The 22,819-nt window shown below is 35.9% G+C and overlaps 1 protein-coding gene across 6 annotated transcripts in view; it reads left to right on the top strand.

Moving 5' to 3' along the window:
• Positions 1 to 3,608: 3,608 nt before the first annotated feature.
• The window catches only part of LOC134753942 (bromodomain-containing protein 3-like), a 62,285-nt gene continuing 43,074 nt past the window's right edge, over positions 3,609 to 22,819 (top strand). For 2 of the 6 annotated variants that reach the window (XM_063689938.1, XM_063689936.1), the window contains exons 1-4: positions 3,609 to 4,076; positions 19,240 to 19,296; positions 19,384 to 19,536; positions 19,640 to 19,696. In XM_063689938.1, coding sequence (XP_063546008.1) covers positions 19,492 to 19,536; positions 19,640 to 19,696 — 102 coding nt within the window. In that variant the 5' untranslated portion in view covers positions 3,609 to 4,076; positions 19,240 to 19,296; positions 19,384 to 19,491. Of the gene's footprint in view, positions 4,077 to 19,239; positions 19,297 to 19,383; positions 19,537 to 19,635; positions 19,697 to 22,819 lie in introns of all 6 variants that reach the window. The other 4 variants (XM_063689939.1, XM_063689937.1, XM_063689940.1 and 1 more) reach the window with 3 other exon arrangements.

The raw sequence follows: 22,819 nt of genomic DNA, 5'->3' as shown, positions 1-22,819 counted from the left end.
TCTACACATTTATGGTACGCTACTTATAGTCTGTCAAGTCAATTACGTCAGTAGAAAAAAACGGCAAAGGAGGATGGGCCTGCCTCTTTATCTTTATCGCTAGAATATGCAAGAGTGACAGAGATGTTAGATAACGAAATTTCGATTTTCTTGTTTCGCGATAGACTGCTAATAATGTAGAGATGGGGGAGGGCAAAGAGTAGTATAATATATGGGGAAGGGCTGTGATCGCAAGGCCCGGCGGCAGGATGGATGAAAGGGCTCCTCTACAAGATGGCCCAGCGTAGGCCAGTCTAAGCGTCTAAGGCCCCATTTGGACGAGAGCTCAAAACGCGTTGCGTGTGTGTCGCAGTGGTCGCAACCATAAGTAAAAGCGAGAAAGCGATATCTCTTTCTCGCTCTTACTTATTGGCGCGTCATACACGCAACGCTTTTTAAGCTTTCGTGCGTATGGGGCCTAAGGGACGCAGTAATGCGGTGGAATAAGATAGCAATATCACTTGCTCCCTCTAACGAATAAATGTGTCCCTTGGACGGGCCTACGCTGGGCCATCGTGTAGAGGAGCCATCACGGAGCCATATAAGCCCATAAAGCTGATTTACATTCGCGTGCGTACCACGAGCCGAGCCATGAGACGCGAGTGTAATCGGTGGGCTCGTCTCGCGGTTCGGCCAAGGCTCGGCTCTCACTCGCCTGGCTCGCGTGGCGGAGCGGTTTTTGGGATTCGCGTTCGGCTGTCATTCGGTTACAAACCTTATACCGTGCCGTTTGTGTTTATTATCGATTAGCTCGACGAACTTAAGCCCCCATCAAAGAAGAACTAGGGGAAGAACGATAACTCCATACAAAAAAAAAATCCTTTCAAAAGTTTGTTTATACTAGTAGCGCTCTGGTTGTATAGCATTAACTAAAATTGACAACCCGTTTATCCTAGCGGGTATTAGCAGTAATCAAATTCAGGTAGCTGATGGTCCTGGGTTCAATCCCAGCGAGGGTATTTCTTTTTGTATTTTTCTTTTTTGTTTTTGTTGGGGTTAATTTATTTCTCAAATAAATAAATAAATATGTGAAGAGATAATTATTTTAATTATATTTAGAAATTCTTACAATACAAAAAGACAAACAGTTATTAATTATGATATAAATAAATATTTTCATTCCTATTACGTAGGATCAAAAGAGCTTAATTCGAAAAAATACAATGGGCAGAAAAAAAGTAGTATTATATACAAAATTATGCATCGGAAGGAGCTTGTTGAACTTACTGTGGAACTTGTTTATAATATTTATTTAAAAACTTATTGACACTGAAATGGTGAGTTTGTCAAATACAATAATGCTTTTAATATGGCTTTTTATATATTTACCTAAAAATATTATTATTTGGTACCTACATTGCCATTTTATGTCCGAATAAAAGTATTGAGTATATTTCACACACCCAATTGCAGTTCATGTGAATTGTGATCATATCACATCTATCAGTACAAAATAAAATAAATACATTGATTATGGCAAATGGCAACTAAAGTTGTTATTACATCTATCCGGTTATGGGACATTTTTTACTCCACGGCTCAGCGCAGCGGTCTTGGTCACCGGGAAACTAGTCTGGATATGCGGCAGATCCTTGCCCTTTGAGCTTTTTCAAAGATATTATATAAGACGGTCCAGGGTTATACCATCATCTCACGCTCAAGCCATCTGTTGATTTACTCTCTAAAACAAAACAGTCGCAAATTAAACAATATTACCTAACTTCCTTATAACTAACCTCGCTTAAAATTGCTACCAGGGGTCTAAAATTGCCAGCGTTGTGCTTAACAATGAGAGGTTTTGCATCTATCATCTATGATGAACTATGATTGTAATTTCGGACGCAATATAGCGTCCGCGAGACTTAAAGTGATAGTAAGATTAAATTATTATATTTGAATTTGGCCATAATTAGTACGCTTATTTTTTTTAGATTTATATATTTCTTACCTTGAAATAACTATTGTTTCTGGTTTATTACTACAACGGTTTAAATTTAACCGAGTCTGTGCGAGGACACATTTAGCATACGTTGCTCGCGCATATGATTAGTTTTAATTTTTAAAACTACTAAATAAAAATATTTTAAGCAAATAAATCGTTAGTTAGACGTTTTATATGAAAACTTTGATTTTTTGCGTTCAATGACTTTAATGACAGCATTGACATTAAAGATTTTATCTATGTTCTTAGTTCTTACCCCAGCCAGACCCAAGTGCAAAGCTCGCTCCAGACTACGCGGCGCGAAGCCGCAAACGCGAGTGTGGAGTCGATTTCGCAGATTAGCGAACTAGACTCCACACTAGCGTTCGCGCATGGGTGTGGAGGGTCCACAAGAGGCACGTCAACCCTCTGTAGATTTTATAAACATAGACAAATACAAACTGAAATAGATAATAATTTATATCAAAAATAAATAATAATTTACATATAGGTAGTCGTGCGCCTATTTTATAAATACAAATCAAAATCTTTGTTAAAATAATTTGATTTGTTCGCGGACTTGTATAGACGAAGGCCAAAGTTGCTGTTGTAAAATATTTTTATGTTAATTACTGGCAACTTTTTCTAGAGAACGGACAACACATAGAAGCTTTTGGCGGGTCTTATTTCTAAGGAAGTCAATAAGCCTTGCCCCCCATTCACACTCCTACAATGCAGTCCGCCTCGCAGGACTGCGGAGTATAGCTCACACACTTCCTAAGGGCCCTCCACTCCACGGTGTGGAGTCTAGTTCGCTAATCAGCGAAGTCGACTCCACACTCGCGTTCGCGGCTTCGCGCCGCGTAGTCTGGCGGCTCTACATTGCAGTCCTACCTACCAGAGGACGTGCAGAGGACCTACCACGAAAGACGAAAATCGAAATTTCGGTATCTGCCTCCCTATCGCTCTTGCGATAAACTAGAATATCTAGTAATAATTTCAGATAGAAAAAATAGGCTTTTCGTTTTTCGCGGTAGACCCTCGTGTCGGTGCTCATGCAATACCGTTGTGCTATTTCTAAAAAAAAAAACTATTTTGGTGATTTTTGATCACATACACAGCGAATTTCTTTATATATTTCAATAAAACCTGCCCTGTCCGCGGGTTCGGAGACTAGTCCGCGACGCAACTGTCTCCTTCCCTATCGGTTTCAATGCAAGTGCGCGCACGGCGACAAAAAAGTTGCCGGTCGGACAGAGGGTCTACCGCGAACCATGTTCGACGTGTTGCCCCTCTGTCGCAATTGTAAATTCGCAAATGTAAGTGTGACAGGGAGGCAACGCGTCGAAAGTGGTTGGCGGTAGGCCCTCAGAAAGTCTCCCGCTTGTCGCGTCGCTACATGCGCGCACTTTCATACTTACCCATAGGCTTGATGTGAGAGATAAAATAGTTGCGGCTACAAAAGTCGCTCTCGTGCGCGCATCACGAGCAATTTAGTCGCAAGGCGATTTAGTTGCTCGTTCGTGCATACCCAGTGGAAATTCAAACTCCACCGATCAATAAACTTGGAATGTTGCCCACGCTATAGAACCTGTGTAATAGACTATAGAGTTAAGCGTATGTTTATGGTAAACTATTGTCTGTGGTTTCAGTCTCCGTCGGAGTCTTCGCGTTTAAACTGTCCTACTAGTCTTGTGTGAAATAAATCTCACAATAGCTATGATAGCATTAGTCATCAGTACATGAAATAATGAAATACATGCGTTTTTCCCATATTTCTATGACGATTTTACAATATTTTCTTTTCCAGAGCTAATTATGTGCCATATGAAGTTTATGACTAAAGACGCTCGTCACTCTTGTTTGGCCGCCATGTCTGATATTCTTCTGAAGCTTAGTTTATTGAGTTCGTGTTGTGCTATATCTTGTTGGGAATAAAAGACAGTGAATTTCGTTGTGATAAAGCAGCAGATATATAGGAATATCGTAAAACTATATACTCGGAATGTGTGTGGAGTGTGTCTGGAATTAGAGCAAATCGATATAATTTGCTTTTGCAGAAGTCTTCACCATCGTATTTTTAGTTCATCCGCCATATTGGCGTTAATATCTCTTCGTAAGTCTTTTTTGATAATTTTTTAGCTTTATTCCTAGAATAGAATTGTAATATTATGCTAAATCTGTTTACCTATTGATGGGACTCTCTTACACATAAATGTAGATTGCATGGTGCAGGTATTAAGCATTATTTCGTCATTTTATCCATGGCCTCTTTCGAGGAAATTTCACCCGTTTTTACACAAGCTTGAAGAAATTTGTGGAGCATCATAACACTCTCTAGTTGCCGTTTTACGTTATTTAATTTGAGAATGTTAAGCTTTATTTATTTCTTTGTTAAATGCTAGTACAATGTTAAACGATACATGTTACTTACATTCCTTCCATTTCTACGAATTTGCTCTATTTTCGCATAAATTACCAAACTTGAATCTCGAATTTAACCAAATTACGTTACAATTTTGTGAACTCTCTAATAAATTTGTTGTTTTTCCGTTATGTTTTCTCTCCAATCAACTTGGTTCAGCCATTTATAAAGTGGGGCTGAAGAATGTTCTAGATCCTCTCTCTATGCATTTATTCTTGTTTCAAGTCATATTACAAGGTTGCTTTGCTAAATATTTCAGTTATTGAAGTTATGACAAAACTCATTGTGGTCATTTTATTCTAACTTGGAACACTGTTTTCCTCCAAGCCAAGCCTATGGTCCATTCTGTGCTTCTCAGTATGAAAGTAGCTTAGAAGGAAATTACTACCATACTTTAATGTTAGGTTAGGTTAGGATGTGTGGTGTGGATTTTGTAGCATAACTTAGTAGTAGCATGGCTTAATATGCATGATGTGTGATAGTAGAGTTACTAAAATTTTCACACATGCAATGTTGCAAAAATAACCACTTAAATATCTCTTCATCTTTGATACATCTCATGTTGGTGGGAGATTTTGTGATATACTTTTTGCGGGTTTGTTTTTTGTGTAATCACTGACACATGAAAATGGCGGTAAATCATTGGATAATAAGAATTAATTAAGACTGTAATTATTCAAATGCTTTCTTAACAATCACTTATTTTTTATATGCAAATAAGGAGACACTTGGTCAAAGGAACTAAAAAGTAAAAGACATTTTTCTAAACTATATTTTTTAAAACCTCCCAAGAAGTACATCTTTTAAATGAAAACAGACAAGATTATTCTAATGTTTACTTGTAACAGACAACTTTTAGATATTACAGGCCAATAACATTCAGGTTAGATGCTAAAGCCCCATTTTGGTGGTTCTAGAACTTGTATGTGATTATTGTTTCATTGTGGTATTTGGTTGATTGACTGAATTCATTATACTCTGTACTTGGCAATGTATAGAATATTGCATGCAACTTCTTGAACTGTCTAAATGGGGATTGAGAAATACATGATTGTAATGTATTATTTCATGTTTCCAGCATACTAAAGGACTTAGTCAGTTTTTTTTCTAAAAGACCTTATTAGCAACAATGCACTTTTTTAGGATTGTGTGATTAAACTCCATTCTCCTAGTAAAAGTCCTATATTAAGCTTTTGCTATCCCTATTTAAATTGTTATTTTAAAAAAACTGGCCAAGTGCGAGTCTGACTCGCGTTCCAAGGGTTCTGTGTGTTACACAATTTAAACAATATATTTTTTATGTGAAACGTGAGTGAAATGTCTTTAAAAAAACCGGCCAAGTGCGAGTCGGACTCGCGTTCCAAGGGTTCCGTACATTACACAATTTAAACAATGTATTTTTTATACAGGGTGGGCACAGGGATTCCGACACACTTTAACCATGAATTCTAGTGCCTATTTGGATAAAAAAAAAGTAATATAACAATGCCATAGAAAGCCTAATTTACGAGATATTCAATTATTTAAGTAATTTCGAAGTTAAAAAAACTCAAGGCTAACACGCCCTTATGTGACGTAATCATACATACCAAGACACAAACAATCACACATGCAAAGCAGAAGTGTTAAAAATAGTAAACTTACCTGTCACCTGCTATAAACTAGACATAAAGTGTCATATTGGTGTCGCATGTTGTCTTTTTCACTCTTTCAAACTAAAGATACGTTCACAAGTTAGTACTATCGTTAATTGATTTATTTTGTTCCAGAAATTAAGTAAATTAATTAGGCAATTTTGGACCCATGTTGATATAACATTTTTCTTTCGTAACACTGCCAGGAATCCACGGTTAAAGTCTGTCGGAATCCCTGTGCCCACCCTGTATGAAACGTTTGAAAAACTTTATTTTTTAATTTTAACATTTACCCCTCAAAAGTGGCCCCCGTGTTTAAAATTCATTTGTTTACGTTACATGTCCGTCTTTGGGTTACAAACTTACATATGTATACCAAATTTCAACTTAATTGGTCCAGTAGTTTCAGAGAAAATAGGCTGTGACAGATGGACAGACAGACAGACGCACGAGTGATCCTATAAGGGTTCCGTTTTTTCCTTTTGAGGTACGGAACCCTAAAAACTCATAGGGGTCGGATCAAAAACTAAGTCATTAAGTCCGACTTACGCTTGACTGCAATTTCTAATAGGTTTTCCTGTAATCTATAGGTAGAAACCTATTTTGTGTATCTTTTTCAAAATTTTAGACCCAGTAGTTTCGGAGATAAAGGGGGGGGGGGAATGGTAATTTTTTGCCTATTTTCTTGAATAACTTCTAAACTGTTTATCCTAAAATTATAAAAAATATATATTTGAGATTCCCATAATGAGCTGTTTCATTTGATATGTAACACGATATAGTTTGAAAAACTTTGTTTTTTAATTTTCTCATTTACCCCCCAAAAGTGGCCCCCATGTTTAAATTAACTTGTTTACGTTACATGTTCGTCTTTGGGTCACAAACTTACATATGTGTACCAAATTTTAACTTAATTGGACCAGTAGTTTCAGAGAAAATAGGCTGTGACAGACGGACAGACGCACGAGTGATCCTAAGGGTTCCGTTTTTTTCCTTTTGAGGTACGGAACCCTAAAAATTATTTCATATTTCCAATTATTTTATTTCATTCATTCCTTTGTGTTTGTGTAATACAATTAGTAGTCAGACCAAGCTAACTCTGCAGCGATTATGATAGCAAACTGTGCAAGTGTTATAAACGTAAAACTTAATGAAGTCTAAAATAACACTTGCACAGGCTGGCAGGACTAGCCCACCCCCATGTCACGCAAAATAGGCGCAAAATATTTTTAGTGCTTGACAAAATAAAAACAGTAATCGGTAAGCACCCCTTCAACGTTAATCATTTTTCATATTACATTTCTGCTATGCACCCATATTACATCATCAGTGGAAGTTGAAATTCTTTTATTCAATTTATGCGTTTTTTTTTTTAAAAGGTGAAGAAGTTTTACACTCCAAAATATGGGAAAAAAATTGATAGTTTACTTCGAGAACCAATCTTTGTGTATGTGTGTCATGGAGTTTTTTTTTATATTATGAACTATGTAGGTAAAGTAATAATATTCTTGTTCATTTATTTCCAAACATGCCCCATTTGTTTATAACAGTTATAAGATATCAATAATATAACATATTGATGAACTAAATCTCTCAAGGAAGTCACTAGTGTTGCCTGAAGCTAGAAAAATATCTATGTCTAGTAATATAATATTAGGTACACTGTTAAAAACAATTAACTGATACTAAATAAAACTACGAAAACGGATTATATCGTGTATATTGAATTTATTACATCCCGTTTCAAACCCTTTACAGCATTCATGGTCAACGGGTGACAGAAGAAAAGCTACAATGTGCAAATATACCCACATACAAAAATAATCAATAAATATAAACTTTAAGGCTGGTTGTTCATGCAAAATCGGTTAATAAGGCTAGTTTTACAATACAACTAATATACACTCCGTTTTCATAGTTTTATTTCATGAGTAACTATTGCGGTAACCAAAGACAATATTAATTAGCTGATAATTTCACGAAAAGTAATAGGCACGTTTCCTTTAGAAAAATAAATTTACCTCATAAATTTCTGAAAAAAAAAACCAGCCAAGTGCGTGTCGAACTACGCATAATAGAGGGTTACATACAAACCGAAACATACGCCCTGGGCAAAAACACGGAATTTACCGTCTTTTTAATAAGAAGTTAATCTCAATGTTATTTTTTAATTTAACTGTAATTCAAATTTTTTGGCCATGTGAATAAGCGTTTGCTTTAATTATACCTAATTGTATATTTATTTTTATTACATTTTAATTTTAAGTTTTATCTCAATTTATATTTTCGATTTTTGACATGTTAATTGGTTTTATGAATAAAATGATTATGAAGAGAAGTTTAATAAAAAAATCTCAATAAGCATATCGAACATAACCTATTTATGTTCTTTCAATGATTTACAATCAGCTGAAACTTGTATAGAGCTATTAGATTTGTTATGATTGTCACAGGTCAGGTTTCTCATACTAACTTAATAACTAATTATTTAGCTTTTTCATACAGAGTTGTTGATTTGACTATTTAGGTTAGGACAATCTTATTTCTAAGCCTAACTTGTTTATATATCACAGATAATATAATGATAGTTTGATTAGGTAATCAAAAAAAAGAGGTTTCTAAAGGTTAGAAAAAACTACACGATCTTGACATGTCTTTTTATCTTGAGGTGTTTTTTGGGTTGACAGGTATCCTAAATACTTAAAAAGAGGCACCAGCACGGATATTGAAATGTCACTTTGTTAAAAAAGTAAAAAAAAAAAGTCACTATTACTTATAACCAAAAGAATGTAAATAAACATATATGCTATATAATTATTACATATTTGCTGTACCTTATTTTTCAAAAGTATTTTTCAATAAAGACACATCAAAATCTTGCACTTTTTTTTGCTAATTCTTAATGCTAAAAAAGGGGTTTAAAGGGGACAGATTGGGCAATTGAACTGTCATTTCAGTATTTGGAATAAAAAACCGGCCAAGTGCGAGTTGGACTCGCGCACGAAGGGTTCCGTACCATTACGAAGAAAACGGCCAAAAAAAATGACGTTTTAGTGTATGGGAGCCCCACTTAAATATCTATTTTATTCTGTTTTTAGTATTTGTTGTTATAGCGGCAACAGAATACATCATCTGTGAAAATTTCAACTGTTTAGCTATCATGGTTCACAAGATACAGCCTGGTGACAGACGGACAGACAGACAGAGGAGTCTTAATTCATAATTTATTTATTGCATCCATGGTTTACATTTGGTGGTACATACAGAGTGGGTTTCACATGGACCTTGGTAGGGCACAGAAATAGTCTTAAATCTAAAGTATGCTAGGTATTAGTACTAATTTAATCATTATATAAACTAGGTCTTATGACAATGGTTAAGAAATTGTAATTTAAAATTATATTGCAACAGATTTATTAATGTCTTGGAGATATTATTGACAATTAAATTTAACATTGAAAATGTAGGGTATATAATATTAGTTTATTTAATAGTTATGTCAAGAATGTCAAGATTAAGAATTTGTATGTCACGCAATGTTTAATAAGAATTGGTAAAAAATAAATGGAATAAAAATAATAATGTGAGTAATAATTAAAACTAATAATTAACATTAAATTCGATTAAAAATAAAAACATTAGTGATCATTAACCTTAACATTAAATTCAATTAAAACTAATAACATTCGTGAACATTTTTATCTTCCAAGAACTTACTAATAGAGTCCAGTTTTTACCCTTTGGGTATGGAACCCCAAAAATGAGTGGTTGCATACTCTATTCTCACCAATATATTATATTACTGGTAACAACTCGGAAAAAAATGATACTACAAAAAATAATTACCACTTGTAATTTGACATGCCTTACCTTACGTCATATTATAAGGCAAATAACTCACCCTCGCCGACCTCTGGTCATTACCCATATTGACCTAAGTACCACATGAATTTTATATCTTTAATGTTCAATCTACCACTATTTATTTTAAAAACAAGCCTGAAAAGATGGAAACTTCCTTGTAGAATAATGCTTACTTCATGCTTACAAAAGTAAAAACACAACTAACTGGCACTTTTACACTTTAACAGAACAAAGTGTAAGAGTTCTCCATAAACACACATAGGAATCTGACAATTATGGTGGCAATATTACACGTTGCCATTGCATTCTGTGCAGTTAGCTTGGTCTAACCCTGATTACAAGAGGTATATGTAAGTACATTATAATAACTTAATAACTAATAACATTCACTGTAAGGTGCCATGTATTAAATATCTGACCAAAATAAAACTTAAATATACCACCCAATATATTTTCCAATATCAGCCCTTACTAAATTAAAAAAAAAAACTCGAGTGGCCCTACTAACACACCAAAGAACAATCTATACACCGTGTTTTATGCCAAATATGCACTTTAATACCCCGAAGTTAACGGAGTTTAAAAAAACCTGGTGTATAATATAATCAGTCCTATACTCGTATATATGGTCAATACGGGTAAGTGTGGCTGCAGGATAAGTGCGCCACAGCCACACTTAACTGTATTGAACTTACTTGTATACATAATATTACAAAACCCTCTTTGTCATGGCGCCGAGAATTCTCAATTGTTGTGCTATTTCATTTAATTATACAAGTTTTGGCATTCTGAAACATGAATTTAGGCACATTTCCTATATTAACTTGTAATTTTTAATATACCTCCCTGCTTTCGTATCCAGATTTTTTATGATTGATTCATAAAATATAAATGAGAAGGCATAGATTCAATGTAAATAAAAGTAACTTTATTGATAAAAGCGTAAGTAAAGATCTTCAACCCAAAACGTCATTAGTAATTCCGGATACACGTACGAGTTGGCGACAATGCAACGTTATGATAGCTTTGATTACTTCTGATCATATGCGGTTATCACACTGATGCGGGTCCGCACGCCGCTTCGGTGTGTGATTGAGACAGCGCCATACACGTATAATAGCGGTTTCCCGCTCTCACACCGACTAAGCATAAGAGCCTTAACTCATTTTGAAATCTCTTTCAATGAGGGCTACCGTGTTTGTGCTCACCAGTTGGCGCCACTGTAGATGTAGGTCCACAAAAACAGATCTCAAAATTCTTCTATGCTTATTTTTATAAAATCAGTACACAAAGGTATTTTAACGTCTAAATGTGCCATCAACCTGTGTTTAATTTTGCATATATTTTAGTTGGCACTTTCTTAAACCACTAACATTTATTGAGCTATATCTATTGTTTACCATGATTAAGCAAAGATGGACAAAGATTTACCACAATTATAATTAAGTAGTGAAAATCCCCGATAAAAAAAGCTTGAAACCCCCAAAACTTCTATGCATTTGACATTTTGAAAGACCTCCATCTACACAAGCGCCCCTAGCGGCGAAATTAAACGCGGTAGCCCTCATTGTATCCCCATATCGTACAAGTACAAGGTATACAATAGGGTTGGCCGGTCCAAGTATTTAGCAGATGGCGCCAGCATAGCTTGCCCTGTCAATCTCTAGAATTGTGAAATTTTAGTTCTTATAATGGAATTGTATGTCCTTGATGCAGCCCTTTAAGCTAAATCTCATAGAAAAAGAGGCAAGCTATGATGGCGCCATCTATGCAAACCTTTGACAGTTGCCAACTCCATTGAATGACATTTCAAAATGAGTTTGTGGTCTTATCCTTAGCGCGGCAATGTCCCGTGTATACGTCTATGTTGTTGGCGCCACTGTCGCAATGTAACTGTCGATAAGGTGCATTATTGATTGACCTCACCCCCTCCGGTGTTTTATCAACTATAGTCGGCGTAAGTTAAGAAGTAAATTTTGACAATTATGAATTGACCCTTATATTTACGAAGCAAAGACACCGTGTTTTTATTGAATTCCGTTAACTTCGGAATATGTCCAAGTACGTTTAAGAAAACTAAATGGCATAGTTAATTTTATGAGCAGTGGTGGCCTAGCGGTAAGAGCCTGTGACTTTCAATCCGAAGGCCGTGGGTTCAAACCCCAGCTAATACCAATGAGTTTTTCGAAACTTATGTACGAAATATCTTTTGATATTTACCATTCGCCTTTCGGTGAAGGAAACATCGTGAGGAAACCGGACTAATCCCGATTAGGCCTAGTTTACCCTCTGGGTTGGAAGGTCAGATGGTAGACGCTTCCGTGAAAACTAGTGCCTAAGCCAATTCTTGGGATTAGTTGTGCGGACCCCAGGTTTCCATGAGCCGTGGCAAATATGCCGGGATAACGCGAGGAAAACGAGAAGAAATGCCATAGTTAATTTAAGAAAATATATATATACCGTGTTGTTTTTGATTTCCGTTAAATTCGACACGTTGCTTGGTACATTAATAGAAGCTACCTGGTATATCGCTTTTTGTAAAATTCGAAAAAAAATATTTTTTTTCCTTTTTCATACAAAATAAATAAATATTGCATTGTAACAGGTCCTTTAGAGTTACGTAAAAGTTAGTGTGACACATAATGAAAGAAAAGTAGGTAATGTCGGAATTGTCAAACTAACTCACCTCAGTAACCTTCTTGTAGTGAATCATGCTATCAATGGAAAACTCTTTTACTGACGAAACTTAAAAAAAAAAATTTTAGAGGCAATGAAGAATCTTTTACACAGCTTCAGCAATTAAATTTATTTATTGAATATCTCAAAAACCGTAAGAGTTAAAACACTAGTTTCTTAGAGAAATTAACTTTATTTAACCTGTAGAATCTCCCCTTAAAATTAACGGAAATAAAAAAAAACGGTGTATATTGTTTTTATAAAAAGTAATAATTAAATGTTGCATATAGCGTTGTTGTTTTTAGGGTTCCGTACCCAAAGGGTAAAACGGGACCCTATTACTAAGACTCCGCTGTCCGTCTGGCCGTCTTTTCGTCTGTCTGTCACCAGGCTGTATTTCATGAACCGTGATAGCTAGGCAGTTGAAATTTTCACAGATGATGTATTTCTGTTGCTGCTATAACAAGTATAACAACAAATACTAAAAAGTACGGAACCCTCGGTGCGCGAGTCCGACTCGCATTTGGCCGGTTTTTTTAACTCGAGCATTACATTTAACCCAACCTAACAATTGAAAACTGTGACATCAATGTCATTTCGAACGCCGATCGTCCAAGATGGTACTTAAGTCTAGTAGCAAATGTATGAACTCGTACTAAACAGTAAACACGAATCAATATTTAAACAGGCCCTAAAGCAAGTGTACACGCTCGTAGGGACCTTATCAGTAAAAAAGAAGATCCAAAATGTAGTTTCTCTTCGACAAATAAATCGCCTTGCGAGTTGCGACTAAGTTGCTCGTGATGCGCGCACGAGAACGACTTTTGTGTCCGCAACTATTTTATCTCTCACATCAAGCCTATGGGTAAGTATGAAAGTGTGCGCATGTAGCGACGCGACAAGCGGGAGACTTTCTGAAGGCCTACCGCGAACCACGTTCGACGTGTTGCCTCCCTGCCACACTAACATACGAATTTACAAGTGCGACAGAGGCAACACGTCGAACGTGGTTCGCGGTAGGCCCTCTGGCCGACCGGCGACTTATTTGTCGCCCGTGCGCGCACTAGCTTTAAAACCCATAGGGAAGGAGACAGTTGCGTCGCGGGCTTGTCTCCGAACCCGCGGACAAAAAAGTCACCCGGGAGTCACGTCGCTACGTGTGCGCACTTCCATACTAACCCATAGACTTGATGTGAGAGACAAAATAGTCGCGGCGACAAAAGTTGCTCGTGCGCGCATACCCTAACTGTCAAAATCATGAATCTAGTGTAACTGGATCAGGCATGAGGGGTGGGGGAGATGACCGATAGTCCTATGTATCTTTCAGTAGGAGTGGCAGAGAAAGCGCTATTATTGTTTGTCCTTGTCAGTCTCACATTTTTTTTTATTCCCCACCGTAAATTTAGAGTTAGACCAAGAAAAGTCTGCAGCGATTTTGACATCACACGTAGTGCCAGTGTTGTTTATAAGTCATAATTTCATAAAAGTTTGACGATTAAAATAGCAACTAAAAACCAGTCCCGACATTCGTGACACCTACGGTCTACTTACCCATTATACTGACCAGTACAGGGATGATCCCCGCTGACGCACAGTTATTACGAATCTCGGAAATAAGTTAAACTGGGCCTTAGCTTACTGTCAACTACAAAACGTTTTGTGTACATCTCAAGTAGACGAAATGTTAACCATATGCACCACTAATCACCTTGTTTTGTTTAAGTGTATCGGCCGATTTTATTTTACTGTATGTTTAAATACCCTCTATGTTATTAGTTCTTTCGCTAATTTCATGCAAAATAAATGTATTTGTATAGTTTTAAGTTCTCATGTAAGTGAATTGTCAAATGTCAAACTTGAGAATAAAGAATCTTGCAGACTTTTCTTGGTTTAACTCTAGTATGGTTTATTATCCATACTAATATTATAAATGCGAAAGTCTGTCTGTCTGTGTGTTCCCTCTTCACGCTTAAACCGCTGAATCGATTTAGATGAAATTTGGCATAGAGATAGGTTGAGTCCCTGAGAAGGACATAGGATAGTTTTTATCCCGAAAATCATCCCTTAAGAAAGTAAAAAGCGGGGTGGAATTGAGATAATTAATGAAGTGTCTGCTAATTTGTGTGCATAATATGCTCAAATTGAATAATTGCTATAAGACTTTCTCCAGGCGCTATTCTTACTCTAGCTGGGGTTAATAAGTCCACGCAGACGAAGTCGCGGGCAAAAGCTAGTATATTACATTGTCGCATTGCGTATGTTCTGTCCCTTACGGGCGCACGCGTATAGCGCATCTATGTAATGCTAGGTCTATGGTCAAAATATACTTATTGGCTTCCTCCGACTATAGTATGCACTTCAAAAGTCAAAAATTACGCGGATATGCGTAATGCCACAGATTATATAATAGTTCTTACGAACAGATACTTATCTCTCAAAGAAAACGCAAATACCTACCGTTTTGATACCTACACAAAAATACAATGGAGAGACCTTCAGCGCGCCGTTCCCCGCACCGCGCGCGCCAGCACAACGCTAGGGTTGCCGACGCTTCTCTCAAATACTTAGGTGTCTTAGGTAGATATCTAGCTATAAATGTGTCGTAAAAAACATTACCTACATCTTTAAAATAATTTAATAGTACCTACGTAGCTTGTAACTATCGTAAAAATTATAACAGTAGGTGTAAGTACCTATATTGAGAATGTCTACTTACTTTTCCTCATCCGTCGAAAGAGGAAAACACTATATTTTTTATTTGTTTTGTTGTGTCTGTATCCATCCACACTACAAGCTGTGTTATTTGTTCGTGACGAAGACATTTCTATGGCATAGCGCGCGGTGACGTGCGTGCGTGAGCACGTGTGGCAACCAACTGGCTAGCTTGAGTCCCGCCGGCGGGAAGCTAGTCGTAGGTATAAATCCGAGCTCGCGCGGAGAGTTCCATAGGCCTGGTAATGCGTTGAGATTATGACGTCATGACTGCTCCTGACGATGAATTATAAAAACCGGCCAAGTGAGTCGGGTTTTCGGCCGAGGGTTCCGTACTTTTTAGTATTTGTTTATGTGAATACATTTGTTTGTGGTTTTTCTTTTTTTTTCTAGTGTGCTTTATTATTAATCATCATGTTAATATTGATTACTTATATTATGGTTAAATTGGTTCGTAGTTTAGATTAGAAGTTTCCTGCAGCATAGTGGTGTGTGGTGTGTTCAACTCATGGATTACTCATACTTTCGATCTGTTTGTCTTGTTTGAAAGGGCTGATAGTTAAAAACTTAGGTAAAGTCCTCTTGCATGTGTTTGTGTACAGTTAATGAAAACAAAAGTTATAGGTAATTTACTTGAAAGTTAAACTATTTATGTTTAATCTTCATGATAATTATAAGTTAACAGGATTATTAGAACTAAACTTCTTAAGGCCACTTGCACCATTCTACTAACCCGGGGTTAACCGGTTACACCTGTAGTTAACATGGTTACCAGTACAATTTGACACTGAGTTAATGGTTTAACCGGTTAACCCTGGGTTAGTGGGATGGTGCAAGTGGCGCTTAGCTAAATATAAATTTGATATTTATTTATTTTAAACTTTATTGCACATAAAAAGTGTACAACAGGCGGACTTAATGCCATTATAGGCATTCTCTACTAGTCAACCATAGGGCTAAACAGAAAAGCGTCAAGGTGGGTGCACTGAGAGAAAAAAAACAATAAAGAAACGTAACTTTTGAGCGAAGTAAAACTTCTACATGCATAATATAATAATATGCTTATCAGTGAAAATAGACAAATAGACAGTATTTGACAAGATTATAGATTCAGCATAATGTTAATATATGTTTTAAAAAAGCACAAATAACCAAACCAAGAATAACTAATCAAATAACCCACCATGAGTCATTCCAGGCGCAAAAGTTCCCAACACGCTCGCTGCGTTTCCGTGTTGAATCGCAATAGATAACCTTTGCACCAGGAAAGATCCGGAACAGGGATCAAGACCAATAAATGTATTTTCCTAATTGTGTCTTCATGGCACTAACATAATATCATTGACAACAAACAAGACTCGATACATAATATTGAACTTGTGGGGTTATTTCAACACACCACTTACAACAACAACATCATGCTTCAGAACTGTCTTCAGTCATGTTGTAAACAGGGACCGGCCCGCTATCCCTTATCGGGGTTTTATAAGGGTATTGCATAAGGCTTAACTCACCATACCCTTTGCCAGACGAAACCCTTTGTTTTGCTTTTAAAAACCCTTATATAAAGCTACCACATTTGAGTAATCGGTAGCCCAAATACCCTTACAAAACCCTTATCATCCGCTCACCAACACCTTGCATATTGCTTATAAGGGTTAGCCTTATAAAGGGCTTCCCTTTTAGCATATAAGCGTGCTAATTTAAGTCGTCTACCTTGTTCATAAAGCACACATTACTTCGAATCCGAGCGATCATCGGCGGCGACGGCGGCGTTCTTTGACTAGGCACGTATTTTCTTTCCTTTTCATACACTACCGTAGATATATACTAATCCTGTCTCTTTCACGCAAAGGGAAACCTTTATAAAAAGCGCTTAAAGATAAGGGTAACCCTTATTAAGGGCTAGCCTTATTTTTGGTTAGCTTTTCGGTAAGGGTTAGTCAAAGGTAGGGGTATGAATGGGCTTGCAGTTCAAAAGGGAAAGTCTTTCAATGTGTTAGCCGTGTTTAAGTGTCGCCCATTGAAAGGGTTTTATCGCGGAAAGGGTTGTCCGGTCCCTGGTTGTAAATGTTATCTTACTTGTTTCATATAAAAAGTCAGGTGCAGTCCGGGAATACTAGTGACTTAACTTGTTCTTTTAAAGTGGAAAGCTCAATATATTGTTTTTAGGGTTCCGTACCCAAAGGGTAAAAACGGTACCCTATTACTAAGACTCCGCTGTCCGTCTGTCTGTCACCAGGCTGTATCTCATGAACCGTGATAGCTAGACAGTTGAAATTTTCACTGATGATGTATTTCTGTTGCCGCTATAACAACAAATACTAAAAAGTACGGAACCCTCGATGCGCGAGTCCGACTCGCACTTGGCCGGTTTTTTTATTAGCTCTTATTAGTAGTTTCTTTTAATTAGCTTTGAGGTAAATTTCACTTGAACTCAAACTCTTGTCTTTCCTAAGACTACTACTGCTTTTTCTGACACTAGTTACGATTCATTCTTTTTTTAATAACAAGTATGTAATATAGAAATAGTTAATTAGGTATTTAAATACATACTTAAGTGTATAAAAATATTTTTTGTATCTTGAAAATATCCAGATAGTTGAGAGCTCTAATTTCAATACACTAAATGAAATCAACAGCATTTGAAGAACTGATTTTTCAATAGGTAATGTCTAAGCCATAAACCAGAAAAGAAATCACTTTGAACACTAAGATGTCAAGAAAATGGAGTATAAAATATGAAAAAGGCATTTTCAGATTGAGCTGACACCATTTAATATACTACTGTTAAGTATCTTCTCTTATTGCCCTCCTATATATGAGACACTTGGGGCCCGTTTATCAAAAGCTTGTAATACAAGTGGAATTCCCTTTCTAACAAAAGCTGTCAAAAATGGACTTCCACTTGTATCACAAGCTACAAGCTTTTGATAAACGGGCCCTTGGTAGTGTTTTAGACCATGGTAGTACTACTAGGCAATGGAATGGGGCTAGCAAAAGTGCCAGTACAACTCTTATAACAAACAATAATACTTTTACATCTCTTTCTAATAAGTAATAGTTTGAAAATAGTCACATAAAAGAAATTTGTGTCTGAGATTTCAGAACCAAATTATGGATTTATTTATATTATACACATAAAACATTTCATATTTTAAATAACAGGTAATAACTCTAATTTAAGAACATATGCATGCAATACCCTGCTAATTTCAGCTAAAATGTAATGTGTCCTATCCTATGTGTGCATTTTGATGATTCAAAATATAAAATATGTATGTTAATTAATAAAATAAGGTAGTTATGACTGAGTTAAAACAATTATGCTTATGCATATTTTAGTATTAACTCATTCCCTGAGCTCCATCGTCTCCATACAAGCAAAATTTACTTCAGTTCAATATTTGACACATAGATTACAAGGTTTTCCAGTAATTGACTTTAGTTTTGGGCATCTTGTCATGTTCTTTGGGCATCTTGTCATAATGTTTACAATGTTTGGGGAAATGAGTTGAACTGGCCTTAGTTAACCCTTATACCATTAGACATTATTTTCTAGTCATTCGAATTCGAACCGTAATTCTTATTTTAAAAATGCGTTTTTGTTTTAAGTATGATGACTAAAGGGGTCCACTGACTATCAGGCCGCCGGACGATATCGGCCTGTCAGTTGTTCGGAACTGTCAAATTATTGTTCTAACTGACAGGCCGATATCGTCCGGCGGACTGATTACAAGACTTGTTAACCCTTTCAATGCCAAGGACGCTTAAGTTGTCGAATGTTAAGAATGATAGTTGTCATGTAATGCTTGTTAATGTAACCATCTACTCAAGTGATAAGTACTTTATTTTCACTATCTTGTAGGAAACCGGTGAAAATGTTATTCATTATTATCATTATTGTTTTATTGAAATATTTTCCATGAAATCGCAAAATATTAATTATGAACTGTTTATTGTTACAGATTTGGAGAAATCTTAGTGTTGGAGGAACATCAGCAGGCACTACTGTTTGGTGCCAGGTATGTGTAATATAGATATGTTTACTTGTAAAAGAAGACTACTTTCAAATTTTAATATTACATGTTGTATTTATGGTTTGTTTTCAGGTATGATTTAATTTTATTGATTAATGGGATGACCTGCCTCCTGGTGCTGAAGCACCACATTTAATTTATTTTGATAGAATGGTTTTACGTTACTGGAGGAAATAGCTAATGCCTCTAAGTCAGAGATTGGAGGAGCCTCTAGTTGCAATTGAGGTGAGAGCTTTTGTTGTAGGTGCATATACATTAATTCAACCGTATTTAATATATGTAAACTGTTAATATAAAGATTTACAGCAATTGTAATGTTGGCAGGTAGATAGCAGATTCCAGCACAATGCAGCAGGCTGTAGATCCACTAGCGACGACGAGCACTGTAAGAAAAATCATTAATATGCTTACACTTATTTAATACATATATGAAGAATATATTATTAAACAGTTTTCTCAAACATGCAATGAAATATTGATAATATGTTCCACATATTAGGCTGGGAAGTATCTCGTTTCGGGCGCAGCTAGACTAGAGATATTCAATGAAATTTCATACAAAATTGCAGGGCTAGGCCGGGAAGTAGCTCTTTTTTAGGGTTCCGTAGTCAACTAGGAACCCTAGTTTCGCCATGTCCGTCTGTCTGTCCGTCCGCGGCTTTGCTAGGTGTTCGCTGTGGTAGCAATTTGGCACACACATACAATAGTACAATCGGATTAGGTCTAACCTCGAAATCCTTCCAAAGTTATGAAATTTGGTATGTATGTTAATTAAAGGTCTCTTTTTCTGACACCTACAATTTCAGGGATCCCCGTTTGCGTGTCATAAAATTGGAGCTTCGGAGACCACGGGGATCAAACGCCATCTTGAAAAGTATAAGTCTTTATTGGTTTTTTTTTTCTCGGAATATCTGGGTTTAATGTGAATACTGTGTATGGCGAAACGAAAGCTTGTGAAAGGTTCTGAAGGGCAAGAGGAATCTACCGAGACACGTCATTTAAAAAAATCCGTCCAGTATCCTAACCTACAGGGTGTACTGATTATCAGTATTTAAACCTATAACCCAACTTTCTGTTTAAGTCGCAGTCGAGTAAAATGTTGATATTGGGGTATAACGTGTACAAATGTATAGACAAAAGTGGAATTCATATTCGTACAAGTTTCCTATTAAGAGAATATCCCCTGAAAGGGTATAAGCGCTAAATCTGGATTCAGCTATTATTTTCTATAACAAAATGTATTTTTTTCGCAAAGATATCTAGCTTTAGCTTTAATGTTGCCTTACACCATATTTTCACAGAGAAACGTAGATTTAGAGTAAAACGCAAATTTCTCCAGTATGGTACACATTTTCCAAGATGGCTGCGATTCCTCGAGGTCCCTAAATGTCAAATAGTGTGGACATGAAAAAGAGACCTTTAATTAACATACATACCAAATTTCATAACTGTACTACAAGTCAATTATGCCGACAGTCGTAGAATAAAGCTTGAACACGCCAAAACGTGGGCACACATTTTTGCTTATAATTGTTGTCACGGGTGGTTTTTTTTTGTTTACTTACATTTAAATCGCTATAGCATGAGGAACATATGATACCCCAATAGTTGTCAATTCTATAATTCGTTTTCATGATAACGAGCTTTAAGCAATGACGGAGCGAAATCATTTTGCACAAAAAGCCTTGGAAAATTCGATTTAGGCTAAAGAAACTTGTGAAAATATTATTAAGTATGTCAAGAATCGATTAGTTTTTATGTTTTTGAAATGTTGCGGAGACGTTAATGAATGGAAAGACAACCAAAAAGCAGAAAAACACGAGATTAAAATGAGAAAAAAAAGAAACTAGGAACATACAGCGTTCTTACATAAAAAACGAAACCTATCTTTTCTTATGTTTAATGTTGCAAAAAAGGTAGAAATATCTCAAATGTATGCACCAAAAGTGAAGTCAAGTTAGATTAAGAGCTAGCAAGAGCTTATCTGGCTCCAAAATAGTGGTGCTAAATGAAATTTGTATGCAAAATGTAGGGTATAAAACGTTTGATCATTTTTAACGTATTTGAGCGTGTTAAGTGTTAGACGATGGATTCTATAGAAATACAAACTTCAAACAATAACACAGAATATAATATTCAATATATAATTCGCTCCAGGAGACCTTTAGTTTCTATTTTTTTAGGTTACCCCCCCCCCCCCCCCCCCGTAAAGTGTGGGTGTAATTATTTTTTTCGCTTCAACCCTACTGGGATATCGTTGGATAGGTCTTTCAAAACGAATAGGGGTCATCAACAAACATTTTTTGATAAAGTGAATATATTCGGAAATAATCGCTCCGAAAGACAATAAAATGGTGACCGACCCCTCCCCCCCCTCCCCCTCTAACTTTTGAACCATGGGTCCAAAAATTATGAAAAATAAAGTCAAATGTAGGATAAAAATTGCTTATTTTAGTCATTCCGTTGTTATCCATATTTAATTTCTCTAAAACAGTTTCATTGGCTGAATGAGTAATGGCAACGGCTGCAACTACTGGCAGATTTGGAACAAAAAAGTAAAAAAATTAAAAGTAAGATGAAATCCCGCTGATTTTTAAATTAACAAATCATTTTAAAACTACTATTGTTTCCTAAAATACGTGTTTGTTCATAAATATTGCAATTTAATGTTTTTCACTATGGATTATTATGACCAGACATGCAGTCTCCGATTGGAAGTAAGTTCTAAGGGAAAAATCTTGGCCATACGGCTATTAAAAAAAACAAACAATAAATGATGTTTGCTATATTTTGCAGATTTATTTAAAAAAGATAAAATTGACATGAACATAATAAATAACACATTATTAACAAATTGAAATAAATGTGAATTGCAAATTACACTACACAAATACACATTTAAAATATTTCATTTAATAAATATTACCGGTAAAAATGTCTACTCAACCACGCGTAGGTATTTTTTTTAATCGTTTTGGAGGCAAAGTTGAACTTTTTCTCGAATATCTATTTTATTGGATTTATTTTGCGTTGTTGATTGTGTTATTTAATATGAGTTACGACGAAAATATGAAATGAATATTAATTGTACTCCTAGAAATGGAGAGCGGAAGCAGAATTGACTTAAAATAACTTGCTGCCGCCAAAATCAACGGCGAAGTATATGGATGCTTAAGGCAATTTTATAAATTGAAAAACTAAGAAAAATGCTCACAGTTTATCAGAAAGTTTTGTGGCATATTTTAAAAAACTCAATGTAACTGTAAAACCGTCAACACTGGGAATTACCTATATACTCCATGCTTAAGGCAACGATGTATGTGAAGCATAATATCAACTTAAAAAACTATGTAAACTTAGTTATGTGGCTAAAACGACAGTCAGCCGGATGCAAGGCGAAAAAATAGAAGATACATATATATATGTGTAATAAATTGACAAACTACATGTGTAAAATATACGACACGTGTGATAAAGATAGGTATAGGTGGTAGTTATATTTTGCGAC

The sequence above is a fragment of the Cydia strobilella genome, chromosome Z, assembly GCF_947568885.1.
Source record: "Cydia strobilella chromosome Z, ilCydStro3.1, whole genome shotgun sequence".
In the NCBI taxonomy this organism is placed as follows: domain Eukaryota; kingdom Metazoa; phylum Arthropoda; class Insecta; order Lepidoptera; family Tortricidae; genus Cydia; species Cydia strobilella.
The sequence above is the reverse complement of the archived record's forward strand: the minus strand, read 5'-3'. Positions and strand labels throughout refer to the sequence as shown.